We start from the raw sequence: 19,955 nt of genomic DNA, 5'->3' as shown, positions 1-19,955 counted from the left end.
GCAGTATGTGGCCCCTCCCACTCGGCGTGTCTTATTATATGAGACCTGTTTATAGGGATAAGGGAAATAAAAGTCACATGACACTTGCTATGCTTTCCTGTTTGTGCAATCTTAAGGACCAGACAAGCTGCGATTGCTGACCCTTCCCCCCTGAAAATGCTAGTTTCTGGGTTCTGATGCTGAGGCCTCATTGCTTTTAGCAGTGCTAACCAAGAAACGTGCAGTAGGAGGGTGACGGAAAACCTCGTCTGTTCCAGGTCAGTGACTAAGGCGTCTGTAGTGCTTTGACACAAGATTCCAGCAACTTTCTGCTCTACGTTTTTTAAACAAATGCGTCAAAAACATATGTAAACACAATGAAGGAAAGGCAATACAGTGAAGTATGTCCACTCGCATGTCTTGCTTCACAAAAAGATCCCCCCCCCCCAATAAAAAGGAAGTAAAACGCCTTTTTATTGGGGCGTGCAATCGCCATTTAACAACCTGTTGACCTGCAATTACCTTCTGATTTTGGTGTGAATGGGCCCTAACAGTACCCTTTATTGGAAACCTCTGAACTTGAAGGGTTGTCCATACTTGGTCATTACTGTGTGTTTTGTGTTTTCATGGGGACAGCTATGTTTGCCTATTCCATATACTAGGGATGCACCGATACCGACACTAGTATCGCTGCTGATACTGAGTATTTGGCAGAGTACTCGCCCAAATGCTCCGATACCGGAAACCTCCGGTCAGAGGAAGATTTCCTGACCGGCAGTGCCGTAGGGGGACATGAAGCCAGCTTACTGTACGATCATGAAGCTGGGCGGCGAGTGATGACCTGCTTCCTAGTTTCCTGATTGGCCGGGAATCCGGCTTCCTGGCCAATCAGCATCGAGCCGGACGAACAACATGGAGCCGGCCTCCCGGGCAACCAGGAAGCAGAGGAACATGTCATTGGCTTCCTGATTGCATGGGAAGCTGGCTCCTTGCCTGGGGGAGCATAGGTATCGGTACTCGGTATCTGCGAGTACCAGAAGTAAAGTATCGGTACTCGATGATGAAAAACCGGTATCGGTGCATCCCTACCGTATACAGACTGCTTTCTCTTTAGTAGTACTGTACAGGGGTTGCACCTTCAGTCCCTCTTTCAGTGCCAGTTTGCTTGGACAGGTTGAAAACAATGCATTCACTATGTGGCTACTAATTGATCTCGGCAGCTGCTTTAGGAGTTCTAGCCAGCATGTGAAAAATTGTATGTCAAGCTAAAATATATTTGTTTCATTGAGTGTGAGGAAGGGTTGGCACCCCGATGGTTATCCAGGACCCCATTAGAGATTTCCCCTCACTTCCTGTCCTGCTTTTGCTTTTTGCTAGTCAGGAAGTGAGTGGAGCTCTCCAATAACAGAGTAATTGTTGGTTTTTTTGTTTTTTTCTTTGTAGGATTAGAGGAAGGGAAGCACTCCTATAAGATTTGTAGGATTAGAGGAAGGGAAGCACTCCTATAAGATTTGTAGGATTAGAGGAAGGGAAGCACTCCTATAAGATTTGTAGGATTAGAGGAAGGGAAGCACTCCTATAAGATTTGTAGGATTAGAGGAAGGGAAGCACTCCTATAAGATTTTTTCATTCATTGTGTCTGAAGATTTTCCCTCACTTCCTGTCACGCCTCTTGTCCCCGAGGCAAATTGAGGATAAATCTAAGCGCTTGTGTCTAAGGCATCGGTTTGACATCCGTGTAAGACGCTTCTGAGATAATTGAGAACTATTTGCCAAGCGTAAATGTTTGTTGGCTTGATGTGCACTTAATTTTGGCATCTATTATTTGGACACATTAAAGCAGAAGTAAACCTCTTTTTGCAATGTTTGTACCCTGATGTGGAATTATGTAAGGCATACCTACACATTGGAGCACGCTTGTCTTATCAATGTGCCCTTCTCCAATTCTGTTGGATTGATCTTCAATCCTCCACGCTGCCCCCCCAACCGATGCCATCTCTGCCACTGTTACTTCTGGGTTCTTGGAAGTCCTCTTCAGCCATAGAATGCCCACTGGTGATGTAATTCCTGCACATGCTTGCAGATGTTACATCCTCCCCGGCACCTAGTCCATTTATGGCATCTTAGAGAGGCCTTGAAAGGGCTGAGTGTATACATTGTGCAATGCATGCACCATACAGAGTGCACAAATATTAAAGATCACAGGGGAGAGAGGAAATGTTTATTCTTTGCAGAAGAGACTTAAGAGACTTTGCTTGTCTCCTCTTCTGCCAAATTATTATTATTTTTTTCTTAAAGTGGACCTTTTACACCCTTTGACTAAAAAGCACATCTGCATGCTGATATGGAATAATCTTGCATTCATTAGTTTAATCATATTTTGCTTCTATTTGCAATGATTTTCCACTTCCTGGTCCTCTTGGGCATTAGTGATGTAATCTGTGCCCAAGCGTTGCATCCTGGGAAGGTTACATCGGCTGGGTATTGCTGGGAAATCTCTTCTGTAATCTCATGAGATCTCACAGAAAGGCTTTTTCCTCTCCTGAGATGATGTGCATAGCCACATGTCCTAGTCATATGGGCCACAGTTCCAGGAAGTAAAGGGAGATATAATAATCTGCCCTTAGTAAAAATGGCCGCTGTGAGAAGAATGAGAGAAACAGGTATGCAAAGAATTAAAAGCCGGCAATTATTTATAAGTGTCTGTTTTGTAAATTGCCATTACTTAACATTTCTTTGTCATTTCAAAGATGAGGGTTAAATTAAATTGAAGAGGAACTCAAGTTATTTTAAAATTAACCCTTGCAGTGAGGCTACCCTGGCACTGCAAAGGTCAACTGTTCCTTTTGCTTCAGGGGTCATAATGCAGAAGATATACACGCGGACTCTTGTTCCTGTGGTAGTGAGTGATCACCTCTCTCTGCTCTTGCTGTGGTATGTCCCTCGCATCTTATGCAGGTGAATAGAACCCTGCTGAGTCCTCCCACCAGCCATGATCTGCCTAGGGGAGCACAAAGACCCAGTAATGACATCACTGGGTTAAGCTAAGCTATGTAATGAAGGAGGAAAGGTTTGGAACATAATTTTTAATTGGCGAGTTAATGAGGGAAAACATGGAGGAACCCGGGAAGAATAATATAAGCAGATTAAAGCTTTAAGGCAATGCTGTATGTAAGGGAGACAACGATTACCTAAATATAGAACAAAAGCCTTTCATACATGAGAGAAGAACCTGTTTGTGTGACTTGCTGTAGAATGGGCCCTGCATTCTGTCATGTCAATGTCAAATGGCAATCCTTTGTCATGTCGTGCCTTCATCATGTAATTTGAATCCGAGGCCTTTGACACTTTTTTTTCTTTCCAGGAACTAATGGGTGTGTAGTGTTCTGTAGCAAATTTGCAAGATAAACTTAAGCTGTGCTGTCAGAGGCTAATGGCGTGCTGCATCAGCTCATGTCTTCAGCCTGGACAGTTAGCCCTCATTCACACAGGTAATGGCCGGCCCGTACAGATCCATGCTACGTGCACGGCTGTATCGGACCGCTCCCGGGAAGGAAAGGTACTGTGTGTGATTTGTACGCAGCAGCCTGTCCTTCTCTATGGGAGTAAGCGGCCGTATGCCGCCCTACGCTCCCCTGAATTGCACGTCCATGCGGGTGTCCGTACTCGTACGCTAACAGGATGGATCCTGCCTTCGTCCGAGCAGGGACACCCTCACCCGTTCGGACGTGCAGGTCAGGTGAGCATACGGCCGCGTACTCCCATAGAGAAGGGCAGGCTGCTGCGTACAAATCACACACAGTACCTTTCCTTCCCGGGAGCGGCCCAATACGGCCGTGCACGTAGCATGGATCTGTACGGGCCGGCCATTACCGTGTGAATGAGGGCTTAGTGTGTGTGTTTTAACTTTTCTTCCCTCCTTTTCTTTCAGAATTCTAGCAGGTGCCATTGCAGACTTGCTTTTTTAAAGGTGCGTTCTCCGGTCAAGTTCACACCAGCCCCAGTGTGTCACGGCCCGATTAGGTGCCGGAACGCACTGGATTGCATCCCGGCCAGCTTTTTCCAACCGGACCGGAATGTAGGCATTTATGTGCCACACGTTCTGGTGCAAACAATCGCACTGCAGGTGGGGGGCGTGGCTGCGGTGCCATTGACTTCAATGCACCTCCATGCCTTCTCCCACCCCAGAACGCAGTGTGCTGGCCAGGATGCGATCCAGTACGTTCGCATTGTTTGTGGTGTGAACTAGTCCTGAAGGTCTTTGACTAAAAATCGCATCAGTATACAGCTCTGCATGCTGATATGAAATCATCTTGCATTCATTAACTAAACAAACATATTTGTATTTTACTTACAATTTATGTTTTTCCCACTTCCTGGTCTACTTTGGCACAAATGATGTAAACGTACCCAAATGTTGTATCCTGGGAAAGTTACATCAGCGGAGCACTGCTGGGAAATCTCATGAGATCTCAGGGAAAAACATTGTCCTCCCCTGAGATGATGTGCATGGTCACATGTGCCAGAGTTCCAGGAAGTAAAGGGAGATCTTGTAACCTGCCCTTAGTAAAAATGGCCACTGTCAGAAGACTGGGGGAGAAAATAAAAATAAGGTATACAAAGCCAGCAATTATCTAGGAGTATCTGTTTTGTAGATTGTAATATAGTAAAAAAATAAAACCCCCAGTGGTGAATAAATACCACCAAAAGAAAGCTCTATCTGTCCCCAAAAAAGGGTATAAAATTAATTTCAGTACAGCGTTGCATGACGGAATAAATGTCAAAGTACCGCAGCGCTGAATACTGAAAAATGGCCTGGATGGGAAGGGGGTTTAACACCGCGGATGTCAACTGGTTAAACATTTCTGAAGGGGATTTTGTTATTTTGCAGATATGGGTGACGTTTCTTTTAATGTAACTGATCTGTCAGTGGTTATCAGTGGCAGCTCCCATATTTCTAATCTGACACGTGTCATGTACATTGGTAAAGGAAGAATGAGGATAACGAGTCTTCTTTAAAAAAAAATCATTGTTGCTGTTTGCACCGTCTCTATGAATAAGCAGTATGGCGCTGCATGGAGCATTTGTCGTGACCTAATGCAAGTTTTATAAACAAGCCACATTAAAGCCCACTGGCTTATTTGTTAGACTGCACCCAGCATTCCTCTCCTCAGTCCTGGCAAGCAGATTGGTTTGTCAGCTGTAGGCCTGTTTATACTGCGCTACAGATGCTTGCTGTGTCATCCAGTCACTGTGAGAAGTGATTTCCGTAGAGGTAATCAGTGCTCGTAAGCAAGTACTACTTTTCATTGTCGCCGAGTGAAGGCCAGATAGTAACTGCTGTGTCTTAGAATCAAAACCGTCAGTCGGTGGCGCGACAACCCATTGGCTTTACGTATGTTTTTAGTGAAAGGGGGGGGTGGGGATGACAGTAAGTCAGTTAGTCAGTTGTGTTCTGCTCTGTGTAAAACTCAGCAGGGCTGTAAATTAAAAATAGAGGCAAATTGTACCCAGTGTACAGAAATGCAGAACTGTGGTTAATGTTTGAGCTGCAGAAATGCTGCAGCCTGCTAATCCTTTATGGTAGAGGCAGTGAACATCTGCAAGCTGTTCAAGGACCGCTATCCATTCTGTCAAATTCAGTTAAAGGTGAACTCTGGCGGTAAACAAAAACCTAATTAACAAATACACATGTATTGCACTTGCAGGCAAACATGCATGTATAGTCCTACCTGAATGTAATGCCCTTTTTTTTCCCTTTACACTTTCTATCCAACTGTTCTTTGAAAATGGTGGTTGAACCTGCCGCTACGTAGCAATTTCCTGTTAGTGTGACTCTTCCTTGATGATCTGGTTCTATGTGCAGGGCCCATGACCAAAAATGTGGTGGTCTCTCTGCAGAGGTCTGACAGGTCCCCAGCCGGAGCTCTCCAATCAACTGGAAGCATGAGCTTTTATGATTGCAGGGTGTATGCTGTTTATCTTCAGAGAGACCGCTGCTGTCACACGGAGCAAGGGTCATTCTCTGCTGCAAGCTGGAAGGGGGGCAGGCTTCTCTACTCAGGCTGTGGCTGTTTTCTTTAGAAAAAAACTTTGCACACTTTTTTTTTTTTTTTTTGCAGCTGGAATGAAACTGATGTGAACTAAGTTCAGTTTGGCTTTGAAGGACACGGTCATTCCGTGCAAGAAGAAATATCATGTAAAGGAATGATCCCAGGAAGTAAGAGTGGGCATTAGCTTGCCTTCCCTCTCACTGCCTGGGCAGAATCAACCGAGCGGCAGCTGGTCTTGCTTAAAATATAAAGGTTTTTGTTTTTCATACTCAATGATGAAATGTTAAATCCTTTTTGCTGTTGAAGCTAGAGCTGCAAAAATTATTCGATTTTAAAATCGACGATGGAAAACGTTGTCAACGTTTTCCATCGTTGATTCGTCGGCTACAATTTAAATTTCCCGGCTCCATACACGAGTTACGCTACGCACGCATCCCAGCAATAATATATTAAGCAGCCTATATAACGTATTATTGCTGGGATTTGTAGTCCTCTATAACTGGTCAGTGGTAATCTGCATTGCGCAGTATAATCATTATACAGCGCAATGGAGAATACCACCAGCTATAGAGGACTACAAATCCCAGCAATAATTATATACAACACAACGCAAAATACCAGAAGTTACAGAGGACTACAAATCCCAGCAATAGTATAATGTGCTATTGCTGCATTCCTCTCTAGCTGCTGGTATTCTGCACTGCGCCGCTGTATAATGTACTATATTGCACACCACACTTTTTTATTTTTTTTTTATTTTTTTTTACTTCCACCGTGCCAAGCTTGCTCCCGTGATGGACTGCAATCTCAATACAAACTAGTAGTCCATCACTGGAGCCTTTTATTTTTATTTTTTTATCCGATTAATCGAACTTGATAAACGGCTAACTAACCGATTATTTCCTTACTCTAGAATACCTGGTCCTATAGCCTTAGCTAAGACAATTCTACTTTCCTCCTAGCTGCCAAAGAAGTAATTACTAGACAATGGCGACCAACAACCAAAATGCAATATTTTAATGGATAGGGAAGAATGGAGACCTTTGGGTGTTTTAGTCTAACGGAGACTACTTAGTCCTGCCGGGTCCCTCCGGTCTGGCCCCCGTAGCCTCTTTTTTTTCCCCTGGGCTACAGCGGACTGCTGATATCCAGTTTCCTGCGGTTCCATTGACCTGTATTAGACGTGAGGTCTCTGAGGGACATTTCTTAGCTCAAGGAGAGGGGGGAGCGCTGACGGCTGTGGGACCAAGACAAAATGAGCCCTTAACCCTTTGCAGCATGGGGGAAGCCCCACTGGAAGGGTGAATTTTTTTGCCATCCCAATTCTTTATCTTACCTCTCCTCTTGCTCTACCTCTGTTGCTTTGCCCTCTACTCTCCTTTTTTCTTTTCTTCCTACCCTGTGTTTTTGGAGTACTGTATAGGTATTATCCCAATCAGAACTGACATACCATCTGCGAAATGACCGGATATTAATTTGTCTGTCATGTCACGCAACTATATAGATGCATGGTTTTACCTGTCCAAGCATATTAACTTTTATATGTGAATTTTGCTTTAAATTTGAGCTCCAGGCAAACCGCTAAGTACATAGATAAAATACATAAAAGGGAGCTGTTTCACTTTTTTTTTCTCCCCCATCCAGTCCTGAGATTTACACAGCTCTGCGACACAGCAGAGCCCTTTCTAGCAGGGGAGGGTACCTGATTGTTCTTTGCTGCAGTTGAACCTTTTACTTGCTGGCCCGCTCTCCACCCTTAGACTAGACAAAGGACAGTCCGCAGTTGATATTTCTTGTCAGTTTTTTCCCTCCTATTAGCATGTTCGGTACAGTAGACTGCAATTGGTTGACAAGTCCAGGTTCTTACACTGCTTGCATTCACAAAGAAAAAGGACAAATCAATGCAGCCTTGTAATCATTTAACACATATGTGGTTTGTTTTTTTTGTTCTGGTCTTTTTCACAGATTTTTCACTTTGGATTCACACTTTTTCCCAACCATGGCTTCTTGCATAGCTAAGAGTAGAGGGGCGAGAATGGCCACCCAGGGAGAGGGTGTAGGGATGCACCGGTGCTGGGCATTTTCAAGAGTACTTTGTGAAAATGCCCCGATGCTAAACTGATACCAGCACTTTCAATATTTAAATTGATTCGGCTGTCTGAGGTCCCGCCCTTGCTGGGGACCTCGTGGCGGCCTTCTGGGGAACCACGTGGCTCCTGTGCATTGCTTTATAATGTATTGCCAGGATTTGTAGTCCTCCTATAGCTGATGGTATTATTCTGCATTGCTGTATAATGTATTGCTGGGATGTGTAACCCTCTCGAGCTGATGATTTTATAATAATACCATCAGCTATAGAGATATAGATTTACTTCCCACCTCAGCAAAGTAGGTGCTCTGACCACGTGAGGTAGATGTGACTTGGTCAGCCGCAGAGATGAGAGAACAGTCCATCTTCCTGTTCTGAACCTGCTGCAATGTTGCATCTTCCTGTTCTGAACCTGCTGCAATGTTGTAACTCGGACAATGGATTATTTTGGCATATCATATTGAGTCATTGCTGGAAATGCGTAAACCATAACAAGCACTCCTTTCACTTTGTTTTTTTTCTGCGATTGCAGCACAGTTGTACCCTTTTGAAATCAATGGGGCCACACAGCAATCACTGTCTGCAATTGTGCACGACCGCGCGATCCCGGATCGCTCAGGTCTGCACCGGCCCTGAAGGCTAGGTTCAAACCCTAGGCGATTTATCCGTGCCATATCGCACAAAACAGAGATTTGCATTCAAGTCTATGGAAGCTGTTCACACTTTTGCGATTTGTCGAGCAAAAAGGTGCAGGTGGTTAGGGTCCCATAGACATATCTGTAGGCATTGAAAAACGTGCGACAGCCGCTCACTTTTTAAATCACAATCGCGCATAGAAAAACACGTGAACCTGGCCTTACTCCTAACACTGGGTTCACACTTGGGCGTTCCTAATATGCGCAGTTGACACGCGTTCCAGGCCACACGTTTTACCGCGATTTGCGGCCAACAAAACGCGCTTTTACGAGGGCTACTCAGCTGTATCCTAATGGATATGCGTGGAAAATACGCCCCAAAGAAGCTCCTGTACTTTGGGCGTAGGGCGTTTTTCAGCGCGTTCCTACGCGTCTATCAGCGCTGTAAAACGCACAGGTGTGAACCAGTGTCACTTTAAACTCTAAGGCCTTGTTCACACCAAATGCAGAGCAGCTCCGGTCAGGTTTCTGCACACGCACGCTAGTCTTTTAGACGCATCTTTTGACGTTTTTGATGCGTTTTGGGCTCTTTTTGGTAAAAAAAAATAAATACTTTTTTTAAGGTTTAAAATAGATCTCAAACAATCATCCCCACGCAGCTACCTCCTCATGTATCACTTGCCCCTCCCTCTTAGATTGTAAGCCCTCAGGGGCAGGGCCCTCCTTACCATCTTGTCTTAAATTGTATTGTGACTGTAATGTCCTCCTTATATTGTAAAGCGCTGCACAAACTATTGGCGCTATATAAATCCTCTATTATAATAATAATAATAATAATAATAACTTCAGGGGAAAAAAGTGAGGTCTCTCATAGGGTATGCATTGGGGCAGAGGCACCTGGAATTCCTAGAATTAATTATATTGGCGTCTATAGCTTTCATAATTAAAATAATGAGGACAATAAATGTATAAAGAGTACAAAACAATATAGTACTCCTATTCTTGTGATAGACTCTAGATTCTTGTGACTGTGGACAAAGTGGGTCATGTTTTATAATGACTCGGGAGTTCTGCTCGTCCTCTAAATTCCTCCCTATAAACAGCTTTACCTTCTTTGTCTGATTGCTTTTCCCTGCGCTGTGCAGTTTTGCTTTCATACTATCAGAACTACTGATGAGGGCGAAGAGCATTAGATTTGGATTTTAATAGTCTAGTAAATGATTTGGGTTTGTTCAGAAATCTGTGTGTGGGGTCACAGAAGGCCCATTTCAGTCCAGTAAATGAAGATCATTTTTGACTCGGAGCAAAGTATATGATGCTGCTTGATATTTAGCGTTAACACATCAGTTTTTATAAGTCCCCTGCAGGTTTTTTTTATTTTTTATTTTTAGATTCAATAAACCTGCTTAAACTTTTTTTTTCTTTTAATAAAAAAAAAAGCTCCTGTTGCTGTTACTGCTTAGATGTAGTTGGACTGTAATGTATCTGCATCGTTCTTAAAGTCCATTTGAAACTACATGTCCATTTTGGGTTATCCTTTTTTTACAGGGTGATGATGCTGCTGTGTCATTTCACTGCAAAAGAAACAGCGTTGTCACCCTATTGCAGGAAGTGGAAAATGTAATGGATCTTCTGGCAGGATTACCAGGTAATAACAGTGTTACAGGGGGCATTCAGAAAAAACTACTTTTTTTTTGGTGCTCATTTACACTCTGTGCTTTGATGCCTTGCATTTTTTTGGACGATATAGCGGTGCATTCGTTCTTTCTCTCCTCCCCGCTTGGCGCTACTCTGTGTCCCAGCGGGGAGGAGAGAAACTGTCACAGGAAGCTGAACGCTGCGGTCTCTCCTCCCACACCGCTCAGCCTCCTGCCACAGATCGGCAGGGCGGTGCGGAAGGAGACAGCCATTGCTGCCAAATGTGGCTGAGCTCTCCTCCCGCCCAGCCTCCTGTGGCGGCCAATCCAGGATGGAAAGGGGCGGTGTGGGCGGAGACAGCTGTCATTGCTGTCAAAGAGGCTGAGCTCTCCTTCCGCACCGCTCGCTCAGCCTCCTGTAACAGCTGTCCGGATAGAGAGCGGGTACAAGCAGTCAGTGATCGCTGAGTGTTTGTAAATAATGGAGGACAGAGTATGGTTATTATATCAATTATTGCTTTACCCTTGAAGGGTGGGTGATTTTACGAAAATAGGCCCTGGAGAGAATTTGTACATTTCTATCTGTCTAAATTTAATATAAGATGGCAAGCACATGAAAAAATTCAAGCTATATCAAAAATTACTATAGAGAGAACCGGAACTATGGAAGCTGTGCCCAGAAAAAGGCAAGCAGAGGGAAAATGAATGGTCACCGTGAAGCTGATCTTGAAATGTTTTGATCTGCAGTGTGTAGCTGTGTGGAGGCAGCCATCTTGGTAGAGGCAGAAATTTGCTTCTCATGTCTGAGCTTCCCTGCTGATGGCTGGTGATCTGATGAAAGGTGGAGGAATAATCAAGGAGAGGTGGATGAAAGCTCCACAGAATGAATAAAGCAGATGCAGGGAGCTCCTTGCATTGCAGGTCCTCAGGCACAGCTTCCTCTCCAGCAAGAACACCATCACAATAGTGACCTCCCCTATATCGTACACCAGATCTGGTGAGTCTAACATTCAGAGGCAGCAGTGCACTGCAGATATACAGCCATGAGCCTCAAGGCATGGGATGTGAACTGCTTTTCAGGAGAAAAACAAGACAACATTTTCTGGGTAGGAAGGTACAAGTAACATTTCTAGATGTTCTAACTATTTGAGTTCAGGCCCACTTATTTGTAAATGCTTTTTTTCTTTTTGTCATGTATATATGATTTATATCTATAGTTCTTCTTGAAACAGTCTACCATGTATGGGCCCGGTGCCCATTGCAGTCTATGTGCCACACCTAGTACAACATTGAAATTTGTTTCATGCTTCTCTCTATTGTCAGGCATCTGTGCGCGGTCAAAGAGATGGCGTGGTGCAGATGGGAGGCGGTGGCATGTCTGTTCCATGTATGATTGATTTAAGTTAGAGCTACATAACTGAAACTTGCTGAGCCGAATGCTTTGTAATATTTGTTACCTTGAGGAATATGTAAATGCATAATTAGAATGAGAGAAGAGGCTGCTGGGAGTTTAAAGTCAACCCGTCAGGTTAAGAGTACCTAAAGGGGCACCTTGCAGTGCCTGTGTTCATTAAAAAAAACCTTTCCTAAGAGCAACATGAAAGCTGCCATTGCTAATATCTTTCATTCTGCAAATGCTAGTTTTCTGACTGCCTTCAATACTTTGTGTCACAGACATGGAACACACATGCATCTTTCTGACTTTGACCTTGCTTTCCTGATATGCATAGTTATTCCAGGTCAATAAATGAGAAATGATTGAAGTCAGGCAAGTGGGGTCAGCACAGTAGCCAGTCATTAGGCACATTGAAAGCAATATCAGCATGCATGTTCCTGTACTCGCATGGTTTGACAAGATTGTGACCAAAAACATAAATATACACCAATCAGCCATAACACTGTGACCCACCCGCCTAATATTGAGTAGGTCCCCCTTTTCCTGACCCGTGGAGGCATGGACTCCACTAGACCTCTGAAGGTGTGCTGTGGTATCTGGCACCAAGCCGTCAGTAGCAGATTCTTTTAGGTCTTGTAAGATGTGAGGTGATCGGCCTCCATGGATCGGACCTGTTTTTCCAGTACATCCCACAGAAGATCATTTTGGATTGAGATCTGGAGAATTTGGAGGCGAGTCATCATCTCAAACTCATTGTTGTGTTCCTCAAACCATTCTTCAACCATTTCTGCAGTGTGGCAGGGCGCATTATCCTGCTGAAAGAGGCCGCTGTCATCAGGGAATACCGGTTCCATGAAGGGGTGTACTTGGTCAGTAACAATGTTTAGGTCGGTGGTACGTGTTAAAGTGACATCCACATGAATGGCAGAACCCAATGTCTCCCAGCAGAACATTGCCCCAAGCATCACACTGCCTCCGCCGGCTTGTCTTCTTCCCATAGTGCATCCTGGTGCCATCTCTTCCCCAGGTAAGCGACACACACACACACACACACACACACACACGGCCATCCACATGATGTAAAATGTGATTTCATCAGACCAGGCCACCTTCCATTGCTTCGTGGTCCACTTCTAATGCTCATGTTCCAATTGTAGGTGCTTTTGGCGATGGGCACCCTGACCCGTCTGCAGCTAGGCAGCCCCATACACAACAAACTGTGATGCTCAGTGTGTTCAGACTCCTTTCTATCAGAACCGGCCTTCACTTTTTCAGCTCTTCTATTAGGTCAGACTACACGGGCCAGTCTTTCCCTCCCCATGTGCATCAATGAGACTTGGCCACCCATGGTCCTGTCGCCTGTTCACCGGTTTTCCTTCCTTGGACCTCTTTTGGTCGGTCCTGACCACTGTAGACCGCGAACATCCCGCAAGAGCTGCAGTGTTCGTGTTGCTCTTACCCAGTCGTCTAGACCTCACAATTTGGCTCTCGTCAAAGTCACTCAAGTACTTACTCTTGCTCATTGTTTTTTCTGTTTCCAACACAATAACTTCAGGGACAAAATGTTTTGTGTGTTTATTTTATATGTACACGCGCACACACACTCTGCAGTTTTTAACCGGTTTTTTTTGTTTTGAAAGGTCTTCTGACTTCGTGGCCTTCAATTTGATAGGGAACTTTTAAATCCACTTTCTTTTAACGCATCTATTACCAGCAAGTCCCTCAGCAGAATGTAGCCTCAGGTAAACTAGAAAGTCCATGATTATGAACGTGATTTTTAAATCCATCAATGTTGTAACCTCTTTTGGGGCAGCAGCCCTGTGGGTGACCCCCTGGTGTGTGGTATGTTGTGTTTTGTAAACAGGGAAATAGGAGACACGCGTGTTACCTGATAAGAAAGGGAAGTGTCTAATTGCTGCATTTAGCAGTTTAGAGAAACGCCCTCCGGCAAAGGCCTCTGTGCTTTCTTTGCCTGCAGAAGTGAACGGTGAACTCCCAGCAGATATACAAAGAATGTTTTAAATCTGCTGTGGGTCCCCGGAGCTGGATTTATGTTTGCTTCCTGTAAACCTGCACACAGCTGGAATGGATAGGGGTAGCCTTTTAGGCCAGTTAAATGGAGCTTGTAGACAACATACGGAAAGATAGCGTCCAATAGGATAGTTACATTGGTATAGTGTAGGGATTAGCGGTTTTACCAATATCTATATATTTTTTGGTACTCGCCTATGCCGAGAACAGACACTGGAAGTCCTATTAAGGAAGCCGGGCGCCATGTAAAGACTCGCTCCTTCCCCCCGGCTTCATGATTAGCTCCCTTGCCACCAGGTGACGAAGCATGGCACAGCCCAGCTTCCGGATATCAGACATTCCGGTATTGGGATAAGTATCTGGCGCATTTGGGCAAGTACTCGTACTCACCCAAATACTTGGTATCGCCACTTAGTATCGGTGCATCCCTAGTATAGTGCCACTCTTGCTGTCTGATCTGACTGGGTGAGTCGTTTTTTAAGCGTATCTAAACCCAAAAGCGTAATATATTGCAGCCTACCGGGCTTTTTAATGTGATTACTGCATTACTTATTTTAATTTCACATGCTGATCATGCCACTTTTCTGTGTCAGGGTGACAACACTCGCTCTGCCCTGTGTCCAATGAAGGGAGCCATGGTTGTCATCCAACGCAGAAACACCCCTTGTCCCGCAGCGGAACACGTTGTACCTGCCCTGCGTTCCAGTGTGGTGCCATTGCAGAAAATAGTGCATGCACGCACTATTTGTAGTTTTCGCTTTTTTTTTTTTTGCCATAGCACTGGAATGCAAGGCATTTTGTGAGCACGTGTTCCGGTGTGTGGGAGGTGTCTGCGGTGCCATTGAAATGCCACTGGCACACACCCCAGAACACGGGGAGGGTTTGATTAATCGGTCCAGTGCGTTTTTGTCACGGAACTGTGAGGTGAACGAGCTGGATGGTGTAAACAGGCCCTTAAACTTTGCTATATCCCAATTTTATTAGATTTTTATTGTAGGCCTGATTTTAGGAAAACAGGGACCTCTTTAGTGTATCGGCCCATGCTGTGCCATGCCCCATGCTGTGCTCAGCGCTTGAGCATTTGTCACGATGTGCACAAGTTGTGGTGATTATCCTCCGTTTTCTCCGTCCAATGCCTTCACCTGACCTTTCTGCCCAGCTCACATTTCTTCCTTTTTAGGAGGCCACTATTGTGCAGTCTAAGAAGGCTGAAATGGAATAGCAGTAGAGAGGCAGCACCTGGATAACACTTTATTATACTATCATTATTTGTATGTAGCTGGGATTGTGGGAAAGATTAGCTTTGCGGGATCTGTCTGCTGCCAGTCTGCATGCCACAGAATCTGCTGTGCAGAATGCGGCATTTATGGCTTTGCTTATCTCGGCGAGTTCTTTCTACTGTCCAAGTGCAGTCCTTGTAGTGTTTGGGGTTCACAACAGTCCTTTTTTTTAAATGTAATATCTGTCAGTTGCAAGATCTTTGATGCGCCACTTTTTCACTCTTTTTACATTGAAACATATTTGTGCTGCTAATGCAAACCAAGACTAGATACTACCACAGCCTTTCATTAGGTTTAACATTTTATGCCACTACAGTGAAAAAAAAACAAAAAACTGAGCTCCTACGAGTCGGAGTGGTGTCCTTTTCCAGCAATCAAAGGCCGGCTGCTTTTGTGACCTGTCTGTAGGTTTTAGGATTGTCACAGGGGAGCGTGATGGTACATACACGGCCAGGCTATACATGGAGCCTCCACCTCCTGACACAAAGCCCCAGGCTTGTCCTTCAGCTCTCAAATGTCATAATAATTCATTATGCAGTACAAGCTTTGCAATTGGTTATTTGAATCACAAGGGATAAGGTTTTATCTCAGCTTGGGTAGAAGTCAAGGTCCCAGGTGCAGCCACGGGCCTTGTATCCAAGGGGTGCCGCAGGGGCGCACATCACATGATTGGGAGACTAACAAGTAGTTGAGAAAATGTGTTCTTTTGTTTTAGGCCAGGTCAGGCTGACTTTACAGTCATCTGGTCATGATGTTCTTTCTCTGCGAAGAACATGGGGCCTAGTTCACTCTCCACCTTATTACTCAGGAGGTGGGGCCAGCAGTATGTATGAGAATATGGATAAATCCCTTTTCTGGGGTTTAGGTCTCATTCATGCTTCTATTCTTTACTTTTTGTCCACATGCTACCTTGCTTAGGGGCATCCCAATCCTTTTGAATGTAGATGTGCCACAAAAATTATGTGCATGTTGAGCATTAATTGGGCTTAGTGCACAGAAAAATTGGGGGACATTCAAAATTGCTGTGTTTTGTTTTAATGCACCATAAACCTGTGAACCATCTTGTGTTGCGGTGCGCTGCATTACCACAATGCAATAGTTTAAATGGGCCTTTAGTGTCAGTCACATATTCTCCCCACCCCCTTCCCCACATGCTGGGGTAAGGACTTGCCTTAAATGATGCCTCTTGATCAGATCATCTTCTTCCTTCCACTTGTATTCGGCAATCCCTCCAGCGCTAGTGTCAGTCTCTGATCCACCGCAGACTCCTGTCTCTTCCTGTCCCACAGAGTCTATCCGACGTGCACGCTCCCGGCTGCGTGCATTCACCTCCACTGTGTCGCTCCTCTTCTCCCCGCCGCAGATCTCTACTGCGCATGCGCCCGTCCCATCATCCTTCAGAGCCGCTCGAGAATCTTCTGATCTTCGGACGGAAATGAGCGGCGGAGACACAGCTAAGTAATTACCTTTTTTTTTTTTTTGGTAACTTTTTTTTTTTTTTGCTTGCTAACAGTAGATATATGGAAAAAAAATGAAGGTTTAATGTCCACAATTTTCTTTGCCTGATGAAGGAACCACATAAGGTTTCAAAACATTGGATCTATAGGTGATATCATATTTATCTAACCTCAGTGAAGAAGGGAAGATAAAGTGGTTCTCTGGTGTGCTGGTGGCTTATCCTTCTACATGTTGAGCTAAATGCATGCATCTTCACGGCTGATTCAGCCCCGAAGTCAATCTAATTTTGGGCAATATAGGTTGACTTTAATTTGGAAAGGGTAAGCAGCAAGTACCTTACCCCCCCAAATCCTATTCCTATCCTACTGGTCATTGCTTTTTATTTAGCCAGCGTTCCTTCTTTGTCTACGTGGGACTTTTTATTCTAAAAATCCGGCATCATCTGTTCTTCTTGCAGCTAGGAGCTGCCCAGTGAGATGTCTTCCTCCAAATGTAAGCTGATTGATACAAGTGTTCTTATTGTTAAAAATTGTTTATTGGAGAAGAACACTAGGAAAGGATGATTTTGGCAGACACACCGCCTGTGCTCCCTATGTGTGTGTGGGGTTCTTCTGCAGCTCCCATGTCCACTGGCAGCTCTGCACATTGGAATTGCTGACAGTTGGCACCCCACTGACTCCCCCAGCGGCTTGAAATCCGATTAGTCCACCAGGCAGAGGATTTTCCTCTCTTGCCTGTTCTGTAGATTTGCAGAAGGCATTAACATCAGAGGGTTAGGGACCTGGGAGCACTGCAAAAGGATTACTGAAAGCAGTCATTTACATCCAATGAATCCTCAACAGAGAGAATCTGTTCCTTTTTTTTTGCAGCTTTGCTCTTAAAGGCCAACTCCACCCAAAGCTCAGATTCCAGTTTCAACCAATAGCCGCCAAGCTGAATTACACCTGTGAAGCAGAATTAACAATTACTCGTGTTACGTTCGCAGGTGTATGACTGACATTATTATTTATGTGGTAGGTCCCCATATTACGGTTTTGATCTAAAGTAGATTGGGCAGAGATTGTAACCTGCATGGTGAGCTGTACAAGGAGTCAAGTTCACCTTTCTTTCTGTACCTCAGAACATTGGCATAAGTGACAGTAACCTCTTAACAAGCTACCCTCTTTATATTGGCAACATATGAAGTGGATCTAATAACCAGAGAAATGGAGCTTGGTTTTATTAGTATGTGAGGCAGGGCTTAAAGTACACATGTACTTAGAATATGATCAGTATGGGCAGTATTTTAATTTTTATAAGCAGTGAAATGGCTTTACAACAAGTCCTCACTGACCTCTGTAGCTACAGACACTGTGGATCACCTAATCTTCAAAGTTCATAAGAAAAGCACTAGAAATCTTAGCCCCTTATTTTCTATGGCAGAAGAATCATTGCAGTCTGTCTGCCCTCTAATATAAACAAACACCAAGTACTGTTTGAAGTCGGGTTTCATTGTGTTTCTAACAGATTCTGAGTCTTTCTTTGAGGATGAATTACCCCACAGTGCCTCTTCTGGTGACATCCCCAAATTTGGGATTTTCTTTAACTTCACCAGGACAAAATGTGTAGGTGAATCTCCCCAACAGGTACACAGACGGCGATTAAAACCCCAAAAGGGGTTCTTATCCCACTCCACTCTATCCAAAACCGAAAAAAAAAAAAGTACTGAAGGAGGAACTTTTACCCTCATCTTTAACATAACCAAGACGCCTTAAAGGAGAACTATGGGGTTAAGGCTTTTCCCCATAGTTCTCCTTAGGGTAACAGGAGGACACAAACTAGCGTCCTCCCATCACCCTAGGCTCAGTATACCGCGAGCTGTAGCTCGCGGTATACTGAGACGCCGCAGTATACCGCAAGCTGCTGCTTGAGGTATACTGAGACGCTGAAGCGGATCCTGACAATTGTGCCGGGATCCGCCCAGCTGCGTGACTGACAGCTGGCTCTGCCTATCTAGTCAGCGCTGGCGGATCGGAGCGAGGAGGGGGGGAATCCAGCCCCTCCCCTGTCACGGCAGAGAGCCGTGACAGGATCGAAAGGTGAGCGAACGCCGGTATGTGTTCGCTCACCTCCCGATCTACTGAGCCGACCTGTGACAGTCTCATTGTCACAGGTCGGCTAGAACTATGAGGTGAGTGAAAAGCACTCACCTCATAGTTCTCCTTTAAGTCTGCATTAGGCATGCACAGATACCAAGTACCATACTCGGGACAACTACAGGTACAGGTACTTTTCCAGCTCCAAGACTAGACTAGAGAAAAATTCAAAAGTTAGGAGGCAGCTGTCATGTGTAAGGAGCACACGGAGTTCTCCTTTTAAAAATGTTTAGTGATGACCATCTACAATCAGATACGGCTAGATAATTGCTGGCTTTGTATTCTTTGCATACCTTATTTCTCTTTTCCTCACCATTCTTCTCACAGCAGCCATTTTTACCAAGGGCAGGTTACTAGATCTCCCTTTAATTCCTGGAACTCTGGCACATGTGACTAGGACATGTGACTCTATACATCCTCTCGGGAGGAAAATGCCATTCCCTGAGATGACAGATGAGATTTCCCAGCAATGCTCTGCTGATGTAACCTTCCCAGGATGCAACGCTCGGGCACAGATTACATCACTAATGCCCAAGAGGACCAGGAAGTAGAAAACGAGAGTTGGAAGTAAAAAAATAACTCGACGAATGAAAGATTTCATATCGGCACGCAGAGCTGTATGCTGATATGATTTTTATTGAAAGGGGGTAAAATTCCCCTTTTTAAAGGCCTCATGTTGTGTTTTACATTGATGGTGTCCTCATTGGATGGGGCAGCTCGGTCCTGAGGTCCCCGCAGTCCTGCCCACAGTAACAAAATGCACACAGAGAATTTTTGGGATAATTTTTTTTTTCTTGGTAGCTCTCTTTTGGTGCTTTGCTTTTAGGCGGGACTTGTAAAAGATTAAAACTTGCTGACAAGTTCACTTCAGTCCTGGAAACCTGAAAAGCGTAATCCGCGAGTAAATGGAGCCTCGTGCTTTGTGGGATCATACTGCAGATTGCCATTGACTATAGTAAGCCGGTGTTACCTGTATCGCCTCTGTGTGGACATGACAGGTGCTCTTTTTTTTTTTTTTTGGTGAGCAGTCTGTTCACCTGTAATGTTTCTAGGCTCCCCCTTCCCCTGGCCGGATCACCATAGCAATATTCACGTGTTGTAGCAATGACCTTGGCAGAGCTTTCAAAGCTTCAAAAACTGCTAACTAATGTGACTTGTATGTGCTCCGGATTATTCCTCCCTGTGGGGCCGGCGCCGGGCTTTATTCTTCACCTAATATAAAGCAAAGCTTACACGGGCACAATGCTTTCTACAGATTCATC

At 44.7% G+C, this 19,955-nt stretch overlaps 1 protein-coding gene across 3 annotated transcripts in view; it reads left to right on the top strand.

The window, feature by feature from the left end:
* Nucleotides 1-19,955, top strand: part of WDR20 (WD repeat domain 20) — a 43,849-nt gene that overhangs the window by 5,553 nt on the left and 18,341 nt on the right. Inside the window, exon 3 of one of the 3 annotated variants that reach the window (XM_018561097.1) lies at nt 12,158-12,170. The exons of the other annotated variants lie outside the window; for them this stretch is intronic. Coding sequence (XP_018416599.1) covers nt 12,158-12,170 — 13 coding nt within the window. The remainder of the gene's footprint in view (nt 1-12,157; nt 12,171-19,955) is intronic. 3 annotated transcript variants of the gene reach the window in all.

This window comes from Nanorana parkeri, unplaced genomic scaffold (assembly GCF_000935625.1).
Source record: "Nanorana parkeri isolate BGI_ZX_2015 unplaced genomic scaffold, ASM93562v1 scaffold499, whole genome shotgun sequence".
Classification (NCBI taxonomy): domain Eukaryota; kingdom Metazoa; phylum Chordata; class Amphibia; order Anura; family Dicroglossidae; genus Nanorana; species Nanorana parkeri.
Note: the sequence above shows the minus strand (reverse complement) of the source record. Positions and strands in the feature narration are given on the sequence as shown.